This window comes from Phyllopteryx taeniolatus, chromosome 7 (genome assembly GCF_024500385.1).
Source record: "Phyllopteryx taeniolatus isolate TA_2022b chromosome 7, UOR_Ptae_1.2, whole genome shotgun sequence".
Taxonomy (NCBI): Eukaryota; Metazoa; Chordata; class Actinopteri; order Syngnathiformes; family Syngnathidae; genus Phyllopteryx; species Phyllopteryx taeniolatus.
Window position 1 is genome coordinate 22,706,860 of NC_084508.1, and position 25,341 is coordinate 22,732,200.

Below are 25,341 nucleotides of genomic sequence, written 5' to 3' on the forward strand. Positions count from 1 at the left end.
ATGAATGCTTTAGCTGGGAATCCTTAATGTCTGTATCTCTACACACTCAAACGTTGATTATGAATTTACATGACACGTGAAAAAAAAAAAACATTTCCTGGAAGACCCATTGGGTGGGTCATCAAATGGTGGTATGCTCACATGGTCCTTCTGTCACATTCAGGACGACTATACTTCTAAAAATCACACCAGGGATTTGTATTCTATTATTTGAATATCAAATTCAGTGAATTATTACAATTACTAAACCTATTTCTTTCGATGCTTTGCATCCTCCTGGCCAATAGGGATTGCACGTCTTCAACAAATGACCAAATTATTTGACCCGGATGTGAAGACAGGAAGCGGAAGCAGCAGTTGCCTCGCACGTGAAAAGTCCTCTCCCAAAACACTGCTCGAGCAAGATGGACAGCATCGATGTGCCCTTGACGCAGCATGTCAAAAGCAAGAAAAAGAAGAATAAAAGTGGTGAGACGAAGGGTGCGGAACATCCAGGCAAGATGGAAACCGGCGGCATCGAGGTGAAAGAAGAGAAGACTGAGGCGGGGGTCTCCTTCCCACCGACGTTCAGTGTGTCTGAAATCAAGAATAAACAGCGAAGACACTTCATGTTTATGAAACTAAAGCAGGAGAAAAGAAAGGTAAAGTCCTTAACATGACCCCGTCGGTTTTTAGGAAGTGTAATTCAGGGCCTGGTAGTGTAACTAGATTTATCATGAAGTAGATTTATCATGAAGTAGACTTGACAAATAATAATGGACCGACCGTAAAATGGGGTTGTGCTGTGTTTATGCTAAACTACTTACTCGAGGGGGGAAAAAGTAAAAACTACTCAAGTGCTGAGTAAGCGGTAGATGACCAGCTTTTTTTTTTTTTTTTTTTTTTAAATCAGAGAATGAAGGTCAAATAGACAAAAATATAAAATAAGAATGTGAAACTACATATTGCCCAACGTCACTCTAACAACAGCAATTATGAATTCTTTTTATAAATTAAGGCAAACTATTTCACAAGCAATGGTCTCAAATGTATTCATTTACACTCGTGAAACAGCACAATAGGTTCACCAGGTAACGATGACATAGAAAAACAGGAACAAGGCAGCTCAGCGCAGACATGATTTGTAGTTTGTATTGTGTAAGGTAAACAGATTGAAAGTGAGACCAAAGGTGCTGTGCTTCTTCTGACTGCGAGTCGCACGCCGTCGTTTCCTCCGTTGTTTCTGCCATGCTTTTCGTAAATTAGTCACTTTGAAACCATTGCTGCTATGTTGGGCTACATAAACTTTGGAAAAATTTAATTTCTATATTTGCCGCCTCCTCGGCCCCCAATCCTTGCTCCTCCCAACAGAGATCCTGTCAAGGAGATGATGACAACAGAGTAACAAGGAGGTCAAATGTTTGGAGAAAAGTGATTGCTCCTTGATGTCATCTAATGGAGACGTCAATTAAGTTTATGTCACATCATTGACGTGTGTCACAAATCAATCGTATCTTTCTTGTATTTTTATTTTTTTGTGGAATTAAATTGACCTGAAATCTGATCACTACGGTGGCTGACGGGAAAATGCTCTGCAAATGGCCATATGCTGCCAATGCATGATTGATGCAAAGCAAAAAAAAATTAAAAATCACATAAAACAACTTTAAAACAAAAATGCTGCAAGATAAAAATGCTGCAATCACAAAAACACACATCCTAAAACAACTGTGAGAGAAATATTCACACTACACAATGGAGGTCTGCTAGGTAACTTGAGGGGTGCGACCATCCTGTGAGAACAGGGGGTGCCTCTCATATACACTAGATATGCCAGCGCCTTGTAGCAACTCAGCAAACCGACGTGCTTATGTGGCGGCCATGTTGGGGAGGTTGTTGTTCCCATAAAAGCCAATGGATGGAAACTGAAATTAAGTTGGAACTTGCTCATTTGTCAACCGATTGTCATGCTACATACTGTTTTGTCCACGCCAAAGCGTACGCTATCAATACATAACATTTCATGAAAAGATATATACTTGAAAGGGACTCCCAGTTCCCTTGTTGTAATTATATGACTGTTTACGCAACTGAGCACCACAATGTACCATCCTTGGTCTTTTGGTTTGCGCTGACAGCCTTGACCTCCCTAGCCAACCGTCGCCATCGGAATGGAGCTCAAAATATGCGTGTTGTATCTACATATACACTCTGCCTATATATATATATCTGTGGTGCCTCTGGTCACACAAGACTGGTCCATAGTGGCCTAGCGGAGATCCGTTGTGTGGTGGGAATTTACAGGATTTCTCTCTTGCATTTGATTTGGGTTAGGGAAACGAAAGTCCCCTGACCCCCGTAGAGTGCAGTAACAATGTAAAACCATCAAAACATTGCATTATTGTCCATATAAGTGATGGGTCAGAACAACAAGTTAGTAGGTATGAGGCATGAACTAGAGTGAGACTTTGACAATTGTCCAATAACACCAAACTAATCATAACATTCCGTAAATCTGTATGCTGACATTCTGTGGTCCTTTTAATAACAATCCTGATTCTCTCTGAGTGATGTCTGCGTACATAATTTGTCTCTTTGTATTTCAGCAAAAGATGGAGCTTAAGAAAAAGAGGAAAAGACAAGAAAAACTTTTGGGCGACAAGGTGAGCTTTTGCTTCTTTTATTGCTGTTTTTGAATAATTTTAGTATTTACTTACTCCAGGGTTTACACTGGGGCTTTAAACAGATATTCAAAAAGTAATAAAACTAAAGTAGTATTAGTAAAAGAGCTTTTAGATACTTTATTTTACAAATAGCATGAATGTGTAGGTAGTTTATTATATGGGGAATCTTTGCACAAAACACATTTGTTCTCCTTTCAAGTGATAAAGTGAATAAATAATATTCATATTAGAGGTCCAAGCTGCTAAAATTGGATCTTGGTATTAGAAAATGTTTTTAAATATGGAAATATACAATATTAAAACAAAAAATGAATTGTAAATATATGGATACACGTGGTAATAAGTTAATTGATGTTTGATGCTCTTTTTAATTCTTTCTCTCTCTTCTGAAGGCACCACCTAAACAAGTCCCCAAGACAATAGAAAACCAGAGAGTCTACGACGAAACGACAGTTGACCCGGAAGATGAAGAGGTGTCTTCATATTTAGGAGCACTTCATCAAGTCATGATGAATTTTGGTTCATCCTCATCTTTTTGGGTCTCATTTAGATTGCGTTTGATGAGGCAACAGATGAATTTTCTGCCTACTTCAATGGCCTAACGAACCCCAAAGTGCTCATCACAACGTCAGACAGACCCAGGGGGGTGAGCATGTCCGTCCGTCGTGTAAACGCATCTTCTGCTTTTCAAACACTCACGGTACTCCTGTGTTTCTCGTAGAGGACGGTGAAGTTCTGTGAGCAGCTGCGCACTGTTATCCCAAACGCTCACGTCTACTACAGAAGAGGCTTGGCCCTGAAGAGGGTCATTCCCCAGTGCATCGCCAGGGACTTCACATACCTCATCGTCATTAACGAGGACCGCAAAGTGCCGAGTATCCTTTCACCGCGCCATCCGGATGAGTGCTCCTCATGCATGTGCTTCCTATTGGAAAAATTCAAAGAATTCAGATGACTTGAGTAAAGATCGAACATGGATAATACAGTAATTTTGTGTACCATTTTTGCATTTTATTTAAGCCAATCGGCACAGTTTGGACCGGTAAACACTGATCAGTCTTGCAGGATGTCGGTGGGATACCAAAAGCTGCCTCAGCTATTTAATCATGTTATATGTAAAAATCATTACACTTAAAACTAGAGCTGGGTGACATTGCGATAAATCGTGAGGACAAATAGAGAAATGTTATTCGTGGCATTTGTCTTGCATCGTTTCTATCGTCGTTTATCTAATTTTCAAGCAAAGATTTCCACAATGTATGCTGTAGGGCTGAAACGAGTCCTTAATAAGCACCTTGATTTAAAAAAAAAAAAAAAAAAAAAAAACGCTGAGGATCCCTCATAACTTTTTGTTTGTTTGTAAAGCTCAAAGGACACATGCACGGGCTACCTTTAATGTGGTGGCGTGCTTATCTCACCTCAAGAAGGGCAAAAGGACACGGATTCACGATGTATGTTTTTCAAGTTTACAGTAAATAAAATCTGTTTCTGAGCGGTCACCATCTCTCAGAACAAAGATTGAACCGTTTACCTCTAACAGAAATGAAAGCTGCGGGCAGGCAGAGGTAAACAAAGGCTATTGCTGATTGGTAAAAGTCAGTTGGAACTCATGGCTGGCAAAGATCAGATGACAAAACGTGACAAGCCAAGCCACGGACGGTTGACAACCGGGCAAAAAGCCACACGTGGCTTAGTTTTGTAGTCTAAGAGGGTGCGTTAGATGAGATGTATTGTTCCCTTTTTTTGCCAACATGCAAATCAAATTAAATATTGCCGCAGTTACTCACCGAAGTTTATGGAAGGTATTGTAGGCAGCAGGCTAAAGAAAGCTAGTGTTGAGAAAGCACAACCGCACAGAGACATACAAAAAGGCAGTAAATTTAGTTATAAATTCTGCAACATTATCCGAGATCTACAAAACTACTCCTATGGACAGGCGTTGAGCCATGCCTCTTAACTGTGAGAAGGATCAGTAAGTAAATTCAATCGGCATTGTGTTGTATAATGGTACTATATTATGTGTATAGCACAAGGCGGAGGGATATATGACGCCATCAGGGTGTATAGTCTCAAAGCTAGAGAGCCAGTTGATTTGACTCGAGGTGTTGGTATGTATTTTCTTACTTGGGGGCGATAACTTAGGAGTCGTGTCCTCTGAATAGAAAGCCAAACTATAAAGCTGTATGTTTTAAAAAATAAAAATCAGTGGTGATTTCAAACAGCACAAGATCCTGGTTTGCTGTTGCGCTTAATTATAAAATGTAATTGATTCAAGTTGATCCATCCATCCATCCATTTTTCTGAGCCGCTTCTCCTCACTAGGGTCGCGGGCGTGCTGGAGCCCATCCCAGCCGTCATCGGGCAGGAGGCGGGGTACACCCTAAACTGGTTGCCTGCCAATCACAGGGCACATACAAACAAACAACCATTTGCACTCACAGTCACACCTCCGGGCAATTTAGAGTCTCCAATTAATGCATGTTTTAGGGATGTGGGAGGAAACCGGAGTGCCCGAAGAAAACCCACGCAGGCACGGGGAGAACATACAAACTCCACACAGGCGGGGCTGGGGATTGAACCTGGGTCCTCAGAACTGTGAGGCTGACGCTCTAACCAGTCGGTCGCCGTGCCGCCCTCAAGTTCATTTATTTAAAAATATTATTCCTAATTAATTATAATTTATAAAGAAATCAATACATTTGCATTTAGTGAAATCATGAATGCTAATATTCATTGGGCTTCTCTCCAGTAGTTTTGTATTTGCAGTGTGTAGGTTTTTTACTTTAGTAAATAAAAAAATGGTAAGCATATTAAAATAAATACTAGTAACCAGAGAAAACAAAAATTTTTTTGACATGATTGATTGATTTGTTACACAAATAATCATGAGTATTTAAGACCACTGTTGTGGCTACTTTATTATCATGGTGAATTGTAACCGTAAGGTAATTTCTTCATACAAAATTTAAGGACCGCTGTGGAGTAAAGAAGATGAAAATAAAAACATGATAACGTTAAGTGAGCAGTCAGCCGCTGGCCAGTCCCAATAGACAACACTGTGTGGTGGAAAAACGAAGTATGGTTCACACTTGGTGGCGGCACAGTAGTCGACTGGTTAGAGCATCTGCCTCACAGTTCTGAAGACCAGGGTTCAATCCCCGGCCACGCCTGTGTGGAGTTTGCATGTTCTCCCCGTGCCTGTGTGGGTTTTCTCCGGGCACTCCGGTTTCCTCCCACATCCCAAAAACGTGCATGGTAGGTTACCTGAAGACTAAATTGCCTGTAGGTGTGAATGTGAGGATAAGCGGCTCAGAAAATGGATGGATGGATGGATGGATGGTTTCACACTTGCTTGATAGACAAAATATTAACACCACTGGTGCCTTATGTGCTCCAATATAGATGTCTTAATTTTAGCTTGGACACTTCCAAAACTTATAGGAGTATTAAGAATATTTGTCTTATTCCTAGTCAGCTAGTCTAAGTTCATAAATGCACAGTGATGAAAACCCACTGTATTTTAGGTGGCATGCTGAAATGCTAGTTGCTGCAGTGAAGTTGCACAACATAAAGGTATTTGTGCCTTTTTTTAAATTGCCTTATTTTTTGATACAGGATAAGCCAAGTTTAAACTGAAATCTCTTTATTTTTGAAGAGAATAGTTTGATGCGTATGCACAATGTGAATCCAAGAAAATAGTTGATTAGCTAGAAAAGAAACCAATTGGTCGGAAATATAATTTATTTTTTTCTTGCGTATTCATTCATAATTGCTCTTTAACCAAGCAAATATATACTGTATCCAATTACTGAATGATTCGATAGCATTCTTAGTAGGATACTTGATTACTAAAATATTCGATAGCTGCAGTCCTAATTGCAGTAAAATGCAAATCCTTTCAGCTTTCTTAACTACAAATCTCAGATGGTTTGGTTCTTTGTCACCTCCCTGAAGGGCCAACTGCACACTTCAAGGTCAGCAGTGTTCGACTACGGAAGGAGATGAAGGCAAGTACATGTGGAAATAATAGTTCAGCATTTCAGTCCGTATTATTGTCCATTGCAGAGAGAGTTGCTAGAAAGGTTAGTATTATTTTATAATCATTCATGAAATTGTCACATTGTCCCTGGCCACATTACCGTATTCTCACGACCATAAGGCGCACCGTATTAAAAGGCGCAGTCTCAGTTACGGGGGGTCTATTTCTGTATTTAACACATACATAAGACGCACTGTATTATTGGGCGCAGGCATGGTAAAACATACGGTAGCATGCATGCACGCACGCTAAAACAATGTTTTTAAAAAGGCAGCATGAGTTCGGTTGTACTTTATTGAAGTATTTAACAATATACTCACGTTACTTTTTTGATCCTCATCCACAAATCCATCAAAGTCCTCATCTTCTGTATCCGAAATGAACAGTTAGGCAAGTTCTCCATAAACACGCCAGGTTCCCTCTCGTCATTGTCTGAGTCAGTCTCGTTGCCGTGCGGCTCCTCAGAAATGATGCCGGCTTTTACGAAAGCTCGAACAACAGTGCAAGCAGACACGTTAGCCCAAGCATCCGCAATCCATTCACAAATTGTGGCGTAACTCGCCCCGCGCTGCCTCCTAGTCTTAGCAAAGCTGTGTTCGCCATCTGTCATCCATCGCTCCCATGTCGCTCGCAACTTCACTTTGAACGCCCTGTTTAGACCGATGTCCACCGCTTGGAGTTCCTTCGTCAAGCTTCCCGGAATGATGGCAAGCCCCTAGTTATTGCACTCAGTCGAATGAATGGTGACTGTAGAGAGGCTTCTCCCGGCTGTTCTTTGCTCATTAATCCATTGCTCGCGTTGGTCTTCCAACTCGGGCCACCTCGCCTTGTTTCCGCGGAAACTCAGCTTCGTCTTCTTGACTTGGCGAAGCTCGTTTTCCTGCTTCCTCCACTTGCGAACCATGGATTCGTTGATCTTGAATTCTCTCGCGGCTGCTCAATTCCCATGTTCCTCCGCGTAACTGATAGCTTGCAGTTTAAACGTTGCTTCATAAGCGGCTCTCTTTGTGGGGGCCATTTTCGGGGGTCCTTAGCCAAACGGATGTTGTTTTGCACAATGCACATACTATATACCAACTGGGGGCGTGCCTTTAGCGTCCTCTTTCACGCGCACCCTTCCCCCTTTAATGTCCGCGTGCTGTCCTCAGTCACGTCCGCCTTTCCTCTATATAAGCAGCGTGTCGGCAGGAAATGCTCCCAGTCAGTCCAGCGGAGCGCTCATCAGAGTCACACAACAACATTTACAGATTTTGGAACTTGGTGCACACACAAGGGGTGCGGCATGCCCCGTCCATTTTGGAGAAAATTTAAGACTTTTAAGTGCGCCTTATGGTCGTGAAAATACGGTACTTATCAATGCAATTACTGTTTGGATTTAACTGGAGAGCAGTATTTCCCAACATTATTCTGTTGTTTTGTGCCCACAGAGACGAGGTAAGGACCCAACCGAGCACACTCCAGAAGTGATCCTGAACAACTTCACTACACGTTTGGGCCACAGCATCGGCCGGATGTTGGCTGCTCTTTTCCCTCAAAATCCCCAGTTTGTGGGTCGCCAGGTTGCCACCTTCCACAACCAGAGAGACTTCATCTTTTTCCGATTTCACAGGTGAACGTCTGATGGGAAACTACACACAATCACTTTTTTGCCATGATTTTAAGGCAGCTCATGCTATGACTGTTGTGTACCTTAAGATACATCTTCAAGAACGAGAAGAAGGCCGGCATTCAGGAGCTGGGACCTCGCTTCACTCTTAAGCTTCGCTCTCTGCAGAAAGGCACCTTCGATTCGAAGTTTGGCGAGTATGAGTGGGTCCTCAAGGTGAGATTGTACGCATTTCATATCTATTAAATGCTGCTATGGGAGTTCTTCCATGTTTCTACCACCTCCTACATTTCTGTGTATGTTGTCTACCTTTCTGCTGCCGCGTCACTCAACGAAACAAAATTTTTTTGTAAGCGCACAAGTCCCTCCAAATTTAAAGTCCTTCGAGGTTGTCGGAAACAATCCATCCATCCGTTTTCTGTAGCGCTTGTCTTCATTTGGGATGCGGGTGAGCTGGAGTCTATCCCAGCTGACTTTGGGAGAAAGGCGGGGCACATCCTGACCTGGAATGAAGATGGAGAGGCTGACAATAACTGAATTCCGGACAGTGGACTCAACTACAAACATAATAGGAGTGTACGGTATTGGAAAAAAATAACATTGCGATTTTCTTTAACCCTGCAATATATATTCCAATGTTTAAAAAATACGTAACATCAATGTAACATGAAAACCAGCACACATTTCTATTCCACAAACAACCATTCAATCTGATTTTATTCCGATCTCAAATTGAGCTGAGATAGGCACCAGCACACCTGTAACCCGAGGTTAAGCGGTTCAGAGAATGGATGGATGGATGTTTTAACATATGCATTAGTATATCTATCTATATTTGAGTGCACTAGTTTAAACAAAACACGTTGTGGACACCTGAAGTTTGTGTCTTCAATAATGCCCCCCCAGGTATAATCTGTTCCGACATGCATTCATTCATCACATTCTGGAGAGGTACAATAAATGCAGACATGTAATTGTTTCCCATGTCCTCATTAATAGTTATCATACAAAAAGAAAGTATATAACACTCTGGGCTGCTCCGTGTGTGTTCTTTCATGGGTCATAATTTATCGAAACATTGGTGCTAATCTCATTAGCATGTCCAACCAGGTCCCTCTGCTGGTCACTTATGAATGTTATAGTTAATTGACAATGTATCAAAAGACCAACATTGCGCAGGACCCTGCAGTGTGACTATGGCGCATACATGTATAGCAATGACGATGCCCAAAAGATATATTGTGCAACCACATAAGCCAGTAGCTGTAGTCTCCGTCAGGCTCATTGCAAAAGCAGAATCACTTGCTATTTTATATTATTCCAATTTACATTACAAGTAAATCAATGCATGTTAATACTGGTTAACTTCTTTCTACACCTGTGACAGTTAAGAATCAGATACATGAGGCACATCTGTGAGAACATTATTCGTAAACGTTAGTCTATTGGTGTTTTATTCTTATTGTATGACCATTAGGAATGTAATAAGCATTTTCCATTATTTCCAATGTGGCATTGTTTCTAAGTCATAACAAATTGGATGTAACCCACAAACCAGGGACAAATGTTTTACACAAGTGATTCGTCTTGGTAAAAAAGTGCCAAAGCCTTATCACTGTTTTCCTTCTGTTTCTAGCGCCATGAAATGGATGCCTGCAGGCGGAAATTCCAGTTGTGAAGGCAAAATCATCTCTTCTGTGATTACGCAAGGACAACTGTTTATCCCACAGTTGTTTGTGGTGTCACTCATAATGACTGTGTTGTGATTTTCGTGGCACTTGACTTATATTGGGCTAACTGTTCTATATGAGGTTTTTCTTTGTTTTAAAACCAGATAACAGGAAAATACAATTTTTAGAGCGCAAGAGTGAAATGTGTGAATATTTATTCTTTAAGTCAACCATGATAACTGTACAATTAACAAGGCACGTGTTGGGAGGTATATGGTTATTTTTTGTACACAAGGTCCTTGGTTTATGATGCTCCCGACATAATGTTTCGAGGTTATGAACGGCGAAGTGGCGAAAGAATACATTGTCACACGGCATAATTACATAATTACTTTACTGTTTTTTATTTGATGGGCTTGTATTCATGGCCTAGGAGTCTTTCACACAAATATTTACTCTTGAGATTTCAAGGATACGAATGGCTTGTGATTAACTGGTAGTTTGTGCAGCAGAGGAAGAATATGTGGTCATGCAGCACAAGATCTGCTCAGTCATAATTACTCTTTTGCATGTTTATATGTATGAACTAGAAAAAAAAATCATACACACATTTATGGGGGGAAAAACTGGTTAAGTCGCCACTCTTAACCGAGGATCCCTTGTATGTTGTTTTTAATCATGCATTAAATTTGTGGCGAAAAGGTACGTAAGTGCCTGGAAATTTTTTATTGTGAAATATTGCAAAAGTTGCAATTTCCCCTAACACTCCTGAGGCGATTCCAGTCCATTCCACGAGGTTACACACTCTTGCAGACCTGTAAGAAATATTGCAAGGGTGAATGCGTTGAAGGGGAGTATTCCGTGTTGAGATTTGAGCCAGAGTGGGACTCACAGGGCGTCGCTGCTATAGGAAGGAGCAAACTTTCTGCGGTCTGAACGGGTTGTTGCTGGATGACATGCCGGTGAGCAGCGGGTCATGCTGGGCGTTCTGAAGACAGAACTGCTGCAGGTCGGCCGCGGCCGATGACACCTGTTGAAAACCGGCAGCGGACATAGAGTAGCATTTGGAGAACTCCAGTCACTAAAATCGCGCAACAACACTCGAGAAACACCCTAAACTACTATAGGCATACTTTTTACCTTTACTCGGTTTATTCCCGCTTCAAACCGTAGTTGTTGGACAATTTTCTTCATCGTTACAATGTTGGATGACCCCGACATTTGTTTTTTTTAATTATAGATTTTAGCTTTGATAACAATTGAGTAAAAGTTTTGAGTTCTTGCAACTTGATGTCACACGAGCGAGCGACGAATCCACTTCCGGTTTGTTGGGCGATGCGTCCTCTACTGGTGCCTTCATGGTTCTCAAGTACTGTTGGACTCGACAACGTTCTCCGAAACAACAGCACTGCAAGTTAAATCATCATTCACAAAGTTTGTGATTCTGTCTGTGCAATGTTTTGTTCATTTTATTTCCACGTTTGTGGTGCGTGATTAAACGAAGAGATTTTTTTGATGGGAGGGAAAAGTTTGCATCTGAAGAGCTGCAAAAATACCAGAGGAATTTGAACGCCGCACGTGAGAAAGGAACGACTAGCTCTCCCTTGTGGCAATAATAGAATACAACTACAGAACAGTACTTTGATGCTGCCTCATAAGTAACATTTTAACCCATCTCTAATATTTATATTTTGGATGACTTTTAACTTTTATTCCCTGCTTTTGAAAACACGTAGAGTACACTCCCAGTTTTTTGTGACACAAAAAAAAACTAACCTGTACAACGAAATTTGGAAGAAAAAAAAAAATCTTTTAGACAGGGAAGGGAAAGTAAACAATGTGGTTGCACAAGTGTGCACAGTCCCCTCCACAAGTATTGGAATGGGAAGGTCAATTCCTATTTTTATTTGTTGTATACTGAAGACATTTGGGGTTCAGATCAAAACATGAATATGAAACAAAAGTTCAGAATTCCAGCTTTTAGCTCATGGTATTTACATGTAGGTGTGTTAAACAACTCAGGACAGAACACCATTTGTTTGAACCCACCCACTTCTCAACTGAGCAAAGGTATTGGAACATGTGACTGATAGCTGTTTCTTGTTACTCAGGTGTTGTCTTTTAGATGGATTGCTTAAATATTGGTGCTTGTTTTTGGCTTTGGGTTTCACCTGTGATAACTGCATTTGCTGTTAAGCAAACATGAAGACCAGAAAGACAATTTTGAAGCTGAGAGAAGAGGGAAAATCGATCAGAGCTATTGCACAAACACTGGGCATAGTCAATACAACAATTTGGAATGTCCTGAAAAAGAGAGAAACTACTGGTGTACTGAGAAACAGACATTGTACAGGTCGGCCAAGGCAGTTGATGACAGAAACCTTGTAAGAGCTTTGAAGAAACACCCAAAGACAATAGTCAGTGACATCACTGCCAACCTCCACCGGGTAGGGGTGAAGGTATCACAATCCACTGTTCAAAGAAGACTTCGAGAGAAGTAATGTACAGGCCATACCACAAGATGCAAACCACTCGTCAATGATATATCATGGTCTGATTTTTTATTTTGTTTTTAATAGCAAAAACCTGACATTTGAACAGCGGTGTGTAGTGTACACATCTTATATCAGCTGTATCTGTATTGTGTACACCTTTGTCAAAATACGCTTTTTTAACTATGCAGATGACAACCTGATGTAAAACAACAACAAAAATAACGAGAGAGGTTAAGTTAAATGCGAATGAAATCTTGATTAAGATCTTGGAGTCTTGTAAGGCGGCAGCGACATGGAGAAACATGAACCAGGGAGCATTAACGATGATGGCGCAACAGCTTCAGAGAAGCAAGATATTCCCCATTATTAGCCTTTATATTATCCCCCGCTTTATTTCCGAGACTCGTATGATGTTACCGGCTCCAAGAATGATTCGTTGCAAACGTGTTGTCTTGTGCCAGCCTAAAAACCACCAGCTGTTGCACAGTGCGAGTTCTTTTACCTCGTCTGCAACCAGAGCAACCGATGCTGGCATTCTCATAAAAGATTCTCTAGTATGGAGAGCCACTGTAGTTTCAAGTCAACTCACAACAGTCCACGCCTCCGCCGGGCCAAATGACACCATAAAAACGCAGCGTTCCTCTGTTTGAGGTGCACGCATGTGCATGACTGCACTGATGAAGATGGCCTTGTCGTGTGAATCTACTTATACGGTGGAGAGGAGACCAATCAGTTGCAAGGTATGTTCACAGTATATGGAAGACAAATGATCCGTTACGACACTCTGGAGTTCCGGTTTCAATGTTTGTTGTGTGTGTGTTCAGTTTGTGGAGCTGCATGTTCTCTATGTGCCAGACGACCAGTGGAATGTGAAGCTGAACAAAGTTTCCGCAGAAGCCACAGAGAGCTTCATATCTGCGGGCTTCATCAGGTCACGCTTGGTCTTTGCAGAAAGAAAGTCACATTATTTACAATATTTATTGAATGAACTATTAAACATGACAGAGTTATTCTCAGTGTTACTTCTTAACTAAAACCAAAACAGTCCATAAAAGTGTTACAAGCGGACTTTTCTTTTAATGTGTAAACACCATTGACTCATTATTTGTTATCGAAGTTGAGCATGAAAACTGTGATGAGTTCGCTCATTCCTTTTGAGAAACACCAAAAAGTTGGAGGACTTAATATAGTTCTTCTGTCATACATGATCAGAGCAGCCAATCTATAAAAATTCACTTTTTTCCATATTTTCAAAAAATTTGTCAAGAACATTACCGTGGGACAATCATAATTGTTAATAAATTATGGCTTCAGTATTTGTCATTTTAATGGTTTTTATTACATCAACCTTGTAATGGTGGAGCCAATTGCAGCCTGAATCAAAGTACCAGTATATACTGTATATAGTACATTTCCAACAGTGTTGTCTATTACTCAAAAGGTGACCTTAAAAATGTTTAATATTCCTTCCTCTGAGATGAAATACTCATTGTATTCATACTGTTACAAAAGGTCTGTACTTTTCTGACAATAAACCAGACTTTTACAATGTATTGAATAAATCGATAAATAGATATAATCATAACAATAATAATATTTTGGGTCATCCACCAAATTGTCTTTTTCAAGGTCTAAATTGTTTGATCAAATTTCAGAAGAGTACTTTCCAAAATTAGGTCACGGGCTCAGCCCACCCAAAGTACTCGACATAGACTCGCTCGTGTTGCAGATTATAAAACACATTTAAGACGCTATTTTATAGAGTGAAATTCAGAATTCTCTCTCTCTCTTTCTCTCCACTTGCCTATATTCCTCTCTTCCTCCATTCATCTCTCCTTCCCTCTGTCTCTCCTTTGGACCACTCTCTATCTCTCACTTACGCTCATACTCACATCCCTCTCTCTTTATCTCCCCCCACACGCCTTTGCCCCTCTCCTCTCTCTCTCTCTCTCTGTCTTTCTTGACATCCCTCTATCTTTTGATCCCTCCATTCCTCTCTTCCTCCTGCATCCCTCACTCCCTCTCTCCACTTGCCTGCATTTCTCTCTCTCTCTCTCATTCTCTCTCTCTCACTTTTGACATCCCTCCATCTTTCTGTACCCCTCAATTTCTATCACCCTCTCTCTTGCCCTCTTTGTCTCTCTCACTCCTTCTCTCGTGATCTTTCGCTTGATTTTCTCTCCCACCATCCCCCTCTCTCCCTCATTCTCCTTTTCTGTCCCGTTCCCCCCTCTCTTTCCCAGTATATATTGTTCTGTGATATATGAGTTCCAAATATTTCCCAACCCCCATCCGCAAGGTACCATCTTGTTATATGTACTATTCACTGAAACATAAGTACTGAGATTGGCTGGCGATTGTACCCCGCCTCTCGCCCAGACTCAGCTGGGATTGGCTACAGCACGCCCGCGACCCGAGTGAGGATAAGTGGTACGGAAAATGGATGGATGAAGCATAAGTAAAAAAATTAAAATAAAAAAAATCACTTCAGTGTCCAAAAAAACTTGAAACCAAAGTTTCCATGTAGTACTGGCCAATAAAAGAAAACAAGACTGTGAATGTGTTCATTGTAAGTCCCATCTATATTTTGCTTATTTAGGGTTTACCCTGAGGTCACCCTGAAAGCTCTGAGGAGTGAACTAGGGGAGCTCCTGGGTGCAGAGAGGAGCCTAGACAAATTCTCTTTCTTGAAGTGTGTGGGCCGCAGCTTGGCTCTGGTGAGTCCATCTGACATCACACTATGCAAGAGCAGTTCAGTGCTTGTTTGGGCCAAAAGGTCTTTTTTAACCTTTGCTTTTGTCTGTTGTGTGACAGGTCAAAAGCAAGCAGGAGAAGGATGTGAAAGTGAAAACATTTGCTCCACCATATGTATGTAAAACATGATTCATCTTCATATTTTTGCCTTTTTGAACAATCCCTGTAATTATTGTAATTATTACCACCAAGCATGTGGGTGACTGACATTTCTTTGCAAACCTCACAACGTCCGGCCACCATCAGTTCACGTTGGTACCGTGCAGTGAGTCTGTTGTGTTTTGTCCACGCATTTTCCTTTTTTAATTTCCCCAAATGTATGTTTTTGTAACTATGGGTCCTAAGAAAGTAAGTGCCCAGATGAAGTCCACCAAATTAAAGCTTGAAATCTTTTTAAGAAAGGGGACCGGAGGGTGTGTTCCAACTACAGGGGGATCACACTGCTCAGCCTCCCTGGTAAGGTCTATTCAGGGGTGCTGGAGAGGAGGGTCCGTCGGGAAGTCGAATCTCAGATTCAGGAGGAGCAGTGTGGTTTTCGTCCTGGCCGTGGAACAGTGGACCAGCTCTACACCCTCGGCAGGGTCCTCGAGGGTGCATGGGAGTTCGCCCAACCAGTCTACATGTGTTTTGTGGACTTGGAGAAGGCGTTCGACCGTGTCCCTCGGGGAGTCCTGTGGAGAGTGCTTCGGGAGTATGGGGTACCGAACCCCCTGATACGGGCTGTTCGGTCCCTGTACGACCGGAGTCAGAGTTTGGTCCGCATATCCGGCAGTAAGTCGGACTCGTTCCCGGTGAGGGTTGGACTCCGCCAAGGCTGCCCTTTGTCGCCGATTCTGTTCATAACTTTTATGGACAGAATTTCTAGGCGCAGCCGAGGCGTAGAGGGGGTCCGGTTTGGTGGCCTCAGTATTGCATCTCTGCTTTTTGCAGATGATGTGGTTCTGTTGGCTTCATCAAGCCGTGACCTCCAACTCTCATTGGAGCAGTTCACAGCAGAGTGTGAAGCGGCTGGGATGAGAATCAGCACCTCTAAATCTGAGACCATGGTCCTCAGTCGGAAAAGGGTGGGATGCCTTCTCCAGGTCGGGGATGAGATCCTGCCCCAAGTGGAGGAATTCAAGTATCTTGGGGTCTTGTTCACGAGTGAGGGAAGAATGGAACGTGAGATCGACAGGCGGATCGGTGCAGCGTCGGTCCGTTGTGGTAAAGAAAGAGCTAAGCCGAAAGGCGAAGCTCTCAATTTACCGGTCGATCTTCGTTCCTACCCTCACCTATGGTCATGAGCTGTGGGTCGTGACCGAAAGAACAAGATCCCGGATACAAGCGGCCGAAATGAGTTTCCTCCGCAGGGTGTCCGGGCTCTCCCTTAGAGATAGGGTGAGAAGCTCGGTTATCCGGGAGGATCTCAGAGTAGAGCCGCTGCTCCTCCGCATTGAGAGGAGCCAGATGAGGTGGCTGGGGCATCTGATTCGGATGCCTCCCGGACGCCTCCCTGGTGAAGTGTTCCGGGCATGTCCCACCGGGAGGAGACCCCGGGGACGACCCAGGACACGCTGGAGAGACTACATCCTTCGGCTGGCCTGGGAATGCCTCGGGATCCCCCCGGAAGAGCTGGATGAAGTGGCTGGGGAGAGGGAAGTCTGGGCGTCCCTGCTGAAGCTACTGCCCCCGCGACCCGACCCGGATAAGCGGTAGAGAATGGATGGATGGATGGATTTTTATACAGTATAATATTGCACAGTACCATTTTTCTTATTAGAAATCCCCAAAACGGATTATTGGGGAAAGTTGATTTGAATTACGGGTATGGGCACGGAATAAATGAAGCTCATAAATCAAGGTCCCACTGTAATTTTTTTGTCTTGTCACCTATAGTGTAACAAAAAGCTGAGGCTGTTAAACCGCAATATGGTCGGACAGACAAATACATTTAAATATATTTTTTTCCACTTTACTGAGCCCTCTTGTACCTTTTAATCCACTGATGTTCATGACTGTTTTTCAAGGCTCCCCAGCCAGAACTTTACCTACTACCCACAGTGGAGAACGAAAGCAGCCTTTCCTCCCATTCACTCAGCCCAGACACCAGCAGCAGCTCCCCGGACCACCCGACCTACTACCCCCACAAGACTTGGAGCTCTCCAGCTGAGACAAAAGAGCCCGTGAAGTTCCCCCACATCCCCCAGTCTTCCCACCAGCTTGTTCCCACCTCCAGCTTGGAGGAGGAGGAGGAGGATGACGACGAGCAGGGTTACAGCTCCTCAGAGGGAGGACGTGGCGAGGAGGAGGATGGTCTCTCTGGCAATAAGATCGAGTGGCACGAGAGTGGGGAGCGTGGCCAGAGAAAGTCCAAGAGTCAAGCGCCGAATAAAGGTGAACATTTAATGTTTACACCGTGTTATTACATTTGCATTGAGGACTCAATCGAACTTTTTTGTTCTTATTTGGAAACTTACCTATGATAGTACCAAAATGGAGGCTAGCACTGGCTGGAGCATGAACGAGACACACATTATTATTATCATTATCATCATTATATTACTTAAATATTACTTCTTATTTGTTCCCAAATTAAATTAGATAGACTCTTACTTGGTATTTAATAATATTTGTATAAATTATTTGTTGTTTTTAAAAATGAAGTTCAAATAATTCAATGAAATGTTTTTTTAAATGACCAGACAAGAAACTGGAGTAACATCTAAATAAATGATTCAAGGTACTATTGACATGAAAATTTCACCAGATGTTGGGAACAACCCAAGTAACCCATACATACAAAGAAAGTAACACAGTTGCTGACACAGACCGGCTCCGTGAATCCCGAGCAGACACTGGGAAGTGTCTCCTCTTGTTGAGCTATCTTTTGTCCCTGATTCCTCAGAGCCATTCGGACCACATCTGTATCTGCTGTGTCTATATCTGGCCAGAACGTACTAACACGGTTCCTGAGACAGACCGGGTAGGACACAAAGGCCAAGACACAGTCGGTAAGAGGAAAAACGTAGGCGGTTTATTACGGGCAGGGTTCGGCACACATGTAGTCAATCCAACCAGGCAACAGCATCCAAAAGACGTGAGGCAAGGACGAGGTTCAAAAAACGAGCACGGTCATACACAAGATCAAAACATGGATAGGAATGCTGGATACGAAGACTTACTAGGTGCGACGTTCCCAGGGCTTAAATATCATTACTAATGAACCCAAATTCGAAACACCTGTAGTAACACGTGACAAAAGAAGCAAAACTAGAACTAATACAAACTGAACGTGACTCACTCAACGTGACACTCAAAACCAGAAGTGCTAAACAACCCAGGAAGTGCCAAGTGACAATAACTCAACTACAAAAGCAGTGACCACCCTCGACCGCAAACGGAGACCGACGTGACAGAAAGTAGAACAAATAAGATCAGAAATTAAGTTGTGCGTAATATTGTGAAATGACACAGGGAAAAAGTATTGGACATGCCAACTAGCATTTATTTAAAACTTTGTATAAAAGCCTTTATTTGCAATGACATGTTCAAGACACCTCCTGTATGTTGAAACGAGTGGCATGCATTGCTCTGGTGTGATTTTGGCCCATTCCTCCACACAAGGAGTCTTCAAATTGTAAAGGTTCCCTGGGCTTCTTTTCTGGACCTTGAGTTTCACTTCTTTCCATAGATTTTCAATTGGATTCAAGTCAGGTGATTGGCTGGGCCATTCTAGGAGCTTTATTTCTCTTCTTTGAAACCAATTGAGAGTTTCCTTGGCAGTATGTTTTGGATTATCGTCCTGATGAAATGTCCACCCTCGTTTCATTTTCATCGTCCTCGTAGATGGTAGCAGATTTTTGTCCAGAATGTCTCTTGCGAGGGGCACCTGATCGAGGCAAATCTATGGTGGTATGATTTGCTTTCCACTTACATATTTAGACCCCAACCGTGCTCACTGGAACATTCAGAAGCTTAGATATGCGCCTGTAACCAATGCCATCGTTATGTTTTGCAACAAATAGTTTGTGATGGTCTTGAACTAGCGCTCTGCTCTTACCCATCATGAGATGTGTCTTGACTCACACCTTGGCAATGAGACCTTTTTGTAGGCCATCAATTAGGACTGAACCAGCTATTATGCATTTGCGCTGACAAGGGGCTCGATTGCTATTGGATTATTGATAGATTTTAGGTGTTGTCTTGGCTTTCCATGCCTTTTTGGACCTCCGTTTCTTCATGTGTTCAATACTTTTTCCCTGTGTCATTCCACATTATTCTTATATAGTGATATACTTATATACTTTCTTTGTATGTATTGATTACTTGGATTGTTCCCAAAATCTGGTGAAATTTTCATGTCAATAGCATCTTTAGAAATACATTTAGTGAGAAAAATGGTTTCGAGTTAAATACTTATTTGAGCCGCTCTGTGTGTGTGTGTGTGTGTGTGTGTGTGTGTATTTCTTTGTAGTAACAACGACAAAGTGAATTCTGGAATAATTTGCTCTTTCTTTTTTTTATTTTAAATTGTTGCTCCCAAAAATAGAGAGAAATAAATGTATAAATCTTTGATAACATTTTGTAAAGGTAGCTTGGCTCAGGTGAAGGAGCATCCCAAGGAGGCAGAAACCACATGGAGAAAGAAGATACATCATCAGCAAGGAAGCAGAGTCGCCAAAGATTCAGGACCTGTGGAGTTGGTGGAGGATGGAGATTCAGACAGGCGGTGAGCTTAGCTCCCAGTTCACTGTACACTGTGTGCTTGTTCTAAAGATTTACTAGCACATTTCTGTCTTTCTATCCGCAGGCTCGGGAAATCACGAGATGTGCACACATTTCTGTCTCTCAGGTCTAAAACAACAAGTGGGGTAATGGTTGAAATGGACCTTTTAAAACATGATGTTCTATGCATAAGAATGTATGAAAATTGTTGTTTCTTTTCGTTTTAAAGGTGACAGAAAGCCCAGTTGTGTTATCCCGACCCATCCGGTGCACTTCTCCGCCTCCTGGTCTAGACCTGACCATGACAACCCACAAACCTGTTGTTGCAACTGTCATCCCGAATAATAGTCAGCCATCGCGTCAGGAAAACAGCACACACAAGGACTATTAGGTCACATTTGAAACAATGTTTGTCTCTTATAGGGGAAGAACTAATAGAGGAAATAAAGCTGGTGAAGGAGGAAAGGAAGCAGTTGGAGTGGAAAAGACAAGAACTGCTCAGGAAAGGGAAAGATTTGTTGGCCCAGAACAGACACCGCAGGAACCAAGGTGGTGGAAAACTTAAGAAGATAACCAAAATGTTACAAACATTCAAAGTGTATTCAGTTACCTGATTGAGTGTGGTCTTAAAACACGTTCTTGGGGCACTCCTCTAAAAATGGTTTCTGGCTGTCAGATGTTTTTTAATTAACATTGTATGATACAATTACAGTCCAAATTCATACTGTCTATTATGTATAACGCTAAGTAAAAACATTGAAATAAAAATGAAATTAATTTGTCAAATATTTTCATACCAATTGAATTAAAACATTGACAAAGTAAAATCTGCATAGGTAATGTGTACGTGCTGCTGCTTTTCGTTCAGAAAGCCCGGATTCAATTACTGGTCAGTGCCCCAATACCCAGCCACTGCAGATCCCAAGCCTGGATGGAAAAAAATATAACAATACAATGGGTCGGTTGAGTCTGGAAGGATATCTGGCTTAAAAACTGCCAAACAAATGATGGAAGTGACTCTCTGTGGCAGCCCCTGATGGGACAAGGCGAAAGACAACACAACACAATAACTTGATTGCGTATTGCTTTTGTAACAATAAAATAAAATTGGTTAATGAAGCATTTTTGAAATATTCGAAATCGTTAGTCGACTAGGATAATTACCTGAGTAATTCTTTAAGGCTTTTGGAAAATGAAAAAGCACAACAAATTAAACAAACAACAAGACTCCAGTTGCCTCGATTTAGCCTATGCCGATTACCATGACCTGGATGACTGACAATCTCCACAGACAAAAAAACCCCCAAAAAACAAAACAAATACACAAATTTTAGCGAGTAGATTGGTATTTTTGTTTTTTTATATATATTGTGACAGTAAGTTTAAAATGACTTAGGCCAATATTCTATTAGGCAAACGAACTGTAAAACCAAAATAGTGTAAAACAATAGTTTTTCATGAAATAAAATGTTTGTTAAATATTTTAAATATATATACAAATTAGTTTGCCAAACATTTAAAAATATCAATATAAATTAAATACTCTTATGTATGGGATTTTTTAAAGAAATGTGATTAAACAAATGACAAAGAACTAAAAATGCTGTAATTTGATTGTGTAATTTATATGAAGTAAAATTAATTAATCAAACATTATATGTCAGGAATAATGTGCATGTAATTATACATGTTAACAGTTATAAGTTTCCAAAGTGGAGTAAAGAAAAAAAAAGTCCTTGGATTTGATACTGTTTTGTTAGATAAAATGTTTTGTAATATAAATTAAACATTTCAATTTGGTTATCTATGAAAAAAATGTAGTAGTTATAAAGTTGCCTGTGTTTTAATTTTTCCTTCGTAATGGCCCTGTTCATGTTCTGAGGAACCCCTTATATTGACCCTTTCAGAGCAATAAGATTTGCAAGGGTCTTTGGCTAAGATACTGTTTGTCACTTTGTCAGGTGTTTGGTTTTAATTTCAGATAGAAGAGTATGTTAAAATGTATCCCTGGAAGTGTTTTTTGAAAAACCTCTGTTATTTCCTGTTGATATGACAAGCCCGCGACAGCTGGAAAAAGAAGTATTTTGATACCAAGAAGGCCACCGCACCTTTGGAAGACGCACTGAGGAATGTGCGGCAAGAGCTGGAGACATTTTACAACAAACTCCTGCATCAGCTCCACGCCAGAGATTGCAGAAGCAAGCCGCAAAAACAAGGAAGGTCCTCTGAAAAGGTACGTTCAAATCAATTGTGACAAATGCAATTTCTTTACCGTTCGGCTTGTCCCGTTAGGGGTCGCCACAGCGTGTCATCCTTTTCCATGTAAGCCTATCTCCTGCATCTTCCTCTCTAACACCAACTGCCCGCATGTCATCTATCAACCTTCTCTTTGGTCTTCCTCTAGCTCTCTTGCCTGGCAGCTCCATCCTCATCATCCTTCTACCATTATACTCACTATCTATAGAAGTGGCAAAATTACTCACGCTCTGGTAATTGTAGAAGTAGGATAAGCGTTATGGAAAATGGATGGATGGAAGTAGAAGTATTGATTCAACTCCTGTAGGGAAGTTTGCAGTTTTAAAACTGCTAGCAATCAAGTAGCCTCACTTCACTTGACTGAAAAATGGATCGGTAGATGTTTGAGCCGCAAAAATATATCCGCTTAAACCCTTTGGTGGCTGGAATATATTCCACTGGGTAGTCGCTGGGCTTTCTACGCCCCGATGATGGGTGCTCGCCATCAGCTAGCTTGCGAGCTAACAGGGTTGGGCCTATTATAACTCGTAAGTAACTCGTAATATAAGAAAGACCCCAAAATGTCACTCAATCTGGGATCTTAACCGCGGTTGACTTTACCTTTACGTTGTCATCCGCGGAGGTTGAAAAAAGTAACGAGCCTAGTCGGACAAAGTAAGGAGTTCAAAGTACAGATATTTGTTTTCAAATGTAAGCAGTAAAAGTAAAACATCATATGGATAATAAATACTCAGGTAACGTGTAAGTTTTTGTACTTGTTAATTTTTATGCCTATATTTCTCTTTAAATAAGTGGGGAACAAATGTGTTTAGAATGAGCTGATCATTCAGATCCTGACAGAAAGTCATGACATGGACAACCTGAAGAGGAAGGTCGAAGACGCCAAGATGAAGCTGGTGACGGAGATAAAGGTAAATCTTAAAAAGTACCAGCTCCTAGAGCGAAATAAAAAAGGTCCTTCACGGAACGTCATGTCTTCCCATAAACACTGCTGTAGCTGAGGAAACAGGCTGCCACTGAACTGAGGGCACTGAAGGCAGAACTGGCCCAGAAGAAGAGTCATTCTTGTCAGCGGGTGCCTGCGGCGTCTCTCAGCTTTGTGAGCGGCAGGCGAGACAAAGGAAAATTCCAAAACAGCTCCAACTGAATCCCAAGAACAAGATGTTTTTTTTTAAAAACTGGAACACGTGGCTAGTTACTCCTGTAACACCTAAAAACTAGAATTGACATGGCTGTAGAACACCAACCAGGCGTGGACTGTAAAATTATTAACGGAGCAATGTGCTAATTTTTTGTCTGTATCATTTTAAATTGAGCTACTTAAACTTGGTTCACAGCAAAATACAATACAGTAGATAGGTGCATGTATATATATCATTTAAAACTCATCTTACATTACCCTTTAAAACAGTGGTGCCTGCCTTGAGATACTAGTGACTTGACTGACTGAGTTTTTCCAGATCTGAGCTGTTGTTTTGACAATTATTTGCTTTGATTTGCATGCAAAAAATTTAAAAACAGTATATCACTGTAAGGTGGCATTGAAAACTCGCTACACAAGTAGCAGTTTGGCAGGTAATGAACCATTCTTCTTAAAAGGCTTCAAGTTGTTTATTGCCAATCCCAGTTGAAGTTTAATGTCAAACTAAAAATTCAACTAAAAGAATTGCACCTTGTCATCAAAACAACCACATAGCTTTACCTTACGACAGTCTGTTGAGCTTATTGCAATGCAAAAACGCCATAGATAGGCTAACAAACAGCATCTGTGTCGTGGTGTTATAAACCTTAAGAAACAGCTATTTCAACACAAACAGTGCATCAACACGTAGATCGACAATATAACAATACTCAAAGGCATATATTATTTATCCTTTGTGAAAAATGACTACTATTACTGCAGCTAACGGAATAGCTGCTTGCTTGTATGTTTTGTTATTTCTGTATTATACTGACCCCAGGTGGCCAAGGTGCACACGTAAGGAGCAGCAGGACAATGAATTTAATTGAAGCATTAAATCACGATCCACAAACTGCTTAATTCTTTACATCCATTTAAAACAAACAATATTATAGAGTTCACTTTTTGCGGCTTCAGTGCGTCGCGGATTCTTTCTTTTTTGATCGTAATTATATCACAGATTATTCGCAGTACCGCGGAATTTTTAGATGAGTATTTTCCCACACGGACTGTTATTGAAGAGCAACAAAGCGTGAGTCTTTATTGTTTGTTTATAAGTAAAAAAATGTTTTTAAATGAGGCGTATTGGCAATGCAATCATTACACCTGTTATTTGCCTTAGTTAAGATTGTGTTTTGTTGTTTTATCCTTCTATGATAGTTAAAAATGGTGAATTTTTTTATTATGGTGACAGTTTGGTTTGGATTTTCTCTGTTAGAAAAATATGCCTTTTTACCTATAAAAAAAAGTATTCTATGTAATTATAACCTCATAATAAGGAAACAGACCATGTTCCTCTCTCTCTGATATTGTATTATGACTTTGCTATGAGACAAAGTAAGACTGTTGTATGTGGTTTGTGGGGGGGGGGAGCAGTTGCATGTGGCAAATAACTATACCTGTTCGTGCGTGTGTATACCTCACTTAAGGAGAAATAGGCACATACCGGTAGTTTTTATAGCACCCATCAGGTTGTATTTTAACTGTCCTTTTTTATTTGAACAAGTTTTTACTAAATTGTATCTCATCATTCTCAAAGTGCTTGTTCTGTGTCTTGTCTACTAAAAGGTTAACATTTTCTTCCTTGACCATTTCCAGTTTTATTGTTTCATATGTGTAAAATAAGGAAAATAAGTGTTTTTGAGTTGAGAGGTTGACTAACTTGTCATCTCACTGGTCATCTTTTTTTCCCCATGTGAACTTGCATGCTGTTATAATGTGTGTGTGTTTTTTTTTAATGCTTGTGTCTTCGAAGAAATCATAGTTATAAGCCATTCATCATCTCCTGTTTTTCTCCTCGTAGAGTGTGGCACAAATCACAAGCACGTTTAAATGTGTTGACCAAAGGTTGCCGCTGTTATTTTTACACAGACAACATCATAATCTCTCGACGAATGAAAGGTTGGGCCAAACAATTTTCAAACGCATGCGTCAATCAGAGATGAAAATTTGGCAAAATTAGACCTTTTATTC

General features: G+C 41.1%; 3 protein-coding genes across 3 annotated transcripts; 2 read left to right on the plus strand and 1 right to left on the minus strand.

The window, feature by feature from the left end:
• The first annotated feature begins 312 nt into the window (after positions 1-312).
• Positions 313-10,683, plus strand: rpf1 (ribosome production factor 1 homolog). Its single transcript, XM_061780809.1, has 9 exons — positions 313-641; positions 2,586-2,642; positions 3,056-3,136; positions 3,214-3,309; positions 3,385-3,538; positions 6,588-6,670; positions 8,130-8,311; positions 8,398-8,524; positions 9,945-10,683. Exons 1-9 carry the CDS (start codon positions 405-407, stop codon positions 9,984-9,986), a joined length of 1,059 nt encoding a protein of 352 aa, XP_061636793.1. The 5' UTR covers positions 313-404; the 3' UTR covers positions 9,987-10,683.
• LOC133481443 (guanine nucleotide-binding protein G(I)/G(S)/G(O) subunit gamma-5) lies at positions 10,359-11,236 on the minus strand. The gene is made up of 3 exons (XM_061780816.1): positions 11,119-11,236; positions 10,871-11,008; positions 10,359-10,793 (listed from the first exon to the last, which is right to left on the minus strand). The coding sequence occupies exons 1-2, from the start codon at positions 11,197-11,199 to the stop codon at positions 10,883-10,885; spliced, it is 207 nt and encodes a 68-aa protein (XP_061636800.1). The 5' UTR covers positions 11,200-11,236; the 3' UTR covers positions 10,359-10,793; positions 10,871-10,882.
• A 213-nt stretch (positions 11,237-11,449) lies between these two features.
• On the plus strand, positions 11,450-25,234 carry spata1 (spermatogenesis associated 1). The gene is made up of 12 exons (XM_061780804.1): positions 11,450-13,213; positions 13,298-13,404; positions 15,073-15,190; positions 15,288-15,341; positions 17,234-17,600; positions 19,797-19,935; positions 20,017-20,077; positions 20,161-20,278; positions 20,355-20,480; positions 21,989-22,164; positions 23,000-23,098; positions 23,185-25,234. The coding sequence occupies exons 1-12, from the start codon at positions 13,133-13,135 to the stop codon at positions 23,332-23,334; spliced, it is 1,596 nt and encodes a 531-aa protein (XP_061636788.1). The 5' UTR covers positions 11,450-13,132; the 3' UTR covers positions 23,335-25,234.
• The last annotated feature ends 107 nt before the right edge of the window (positions 25,235-25,341 follow it).

What these genes read in the sequence shown, in the direction of transcription:
- spata1 (XM_061780804.1), top strand. Translation starts at nt 13,133, where the DNA reads ATGTGCATGACTGCACTGATGAAGATGGCCTTGTCGTGTGAATCTACT. An exon ending in GATGGAGATTCAGACAGGCG is followed by an intron (nt 19,936 to 20,016) that starts GTGAGCTTAGCT and finishes TTCTATCCGCAG; the next exon opens with GCTCGGGAAATCACGAGATG. An exon ending in CAGACACCGCAGGAACCAAG is followed by an intron (nt 20,481 to 21,988) that starts GTGGTGGAAAAC and finishes TGATATGACAAG; the next exon opens with CCCGCGACAGCTGGAAAAAG.
- rpf1 (XM_061780809.1), top strand. Translation starts at nt 405, where the DNA reads ATGGACAGCATCGATGTGCCCTTGACGCAGCATGTCAAAAGCAAGAAA. An exon ending in AAAAACTTTTGGGCGACAAG is followed by an intron (nt 2,643 to 3,055) that starts GTGAGCTTTTGC and finishes TCTCTTCTGAAG; the next exon opens with GCACCACCTAAACAAGTCCC. An exon ending in AGTATGAGTGGGTCCTCAAG is followed by an intron (nt 8,525 to 9,944) that starts GTGAGATTGTAC and finishes TTCTGTTTCTAG; the next exon opens with CGCCATGAAATGGATGCCTG.
- LOC133481443 (XM_061780816.1), bottom strand. Translation starts at nt 11,199, where the DNA reads ATGTCGGGGTCATCCAACATTGTAACGATGAAGAAAATTGTCCAACAA. An exon ending in CGGGAATAAACCGAGTAAAG is followed by an intron (nt 11,009 to 11,118) that starts GTAAAAAGTATG and finishes GGTTTTCAACAG; the next exon opens with GTGTCATCGGCCGCGGCCGA.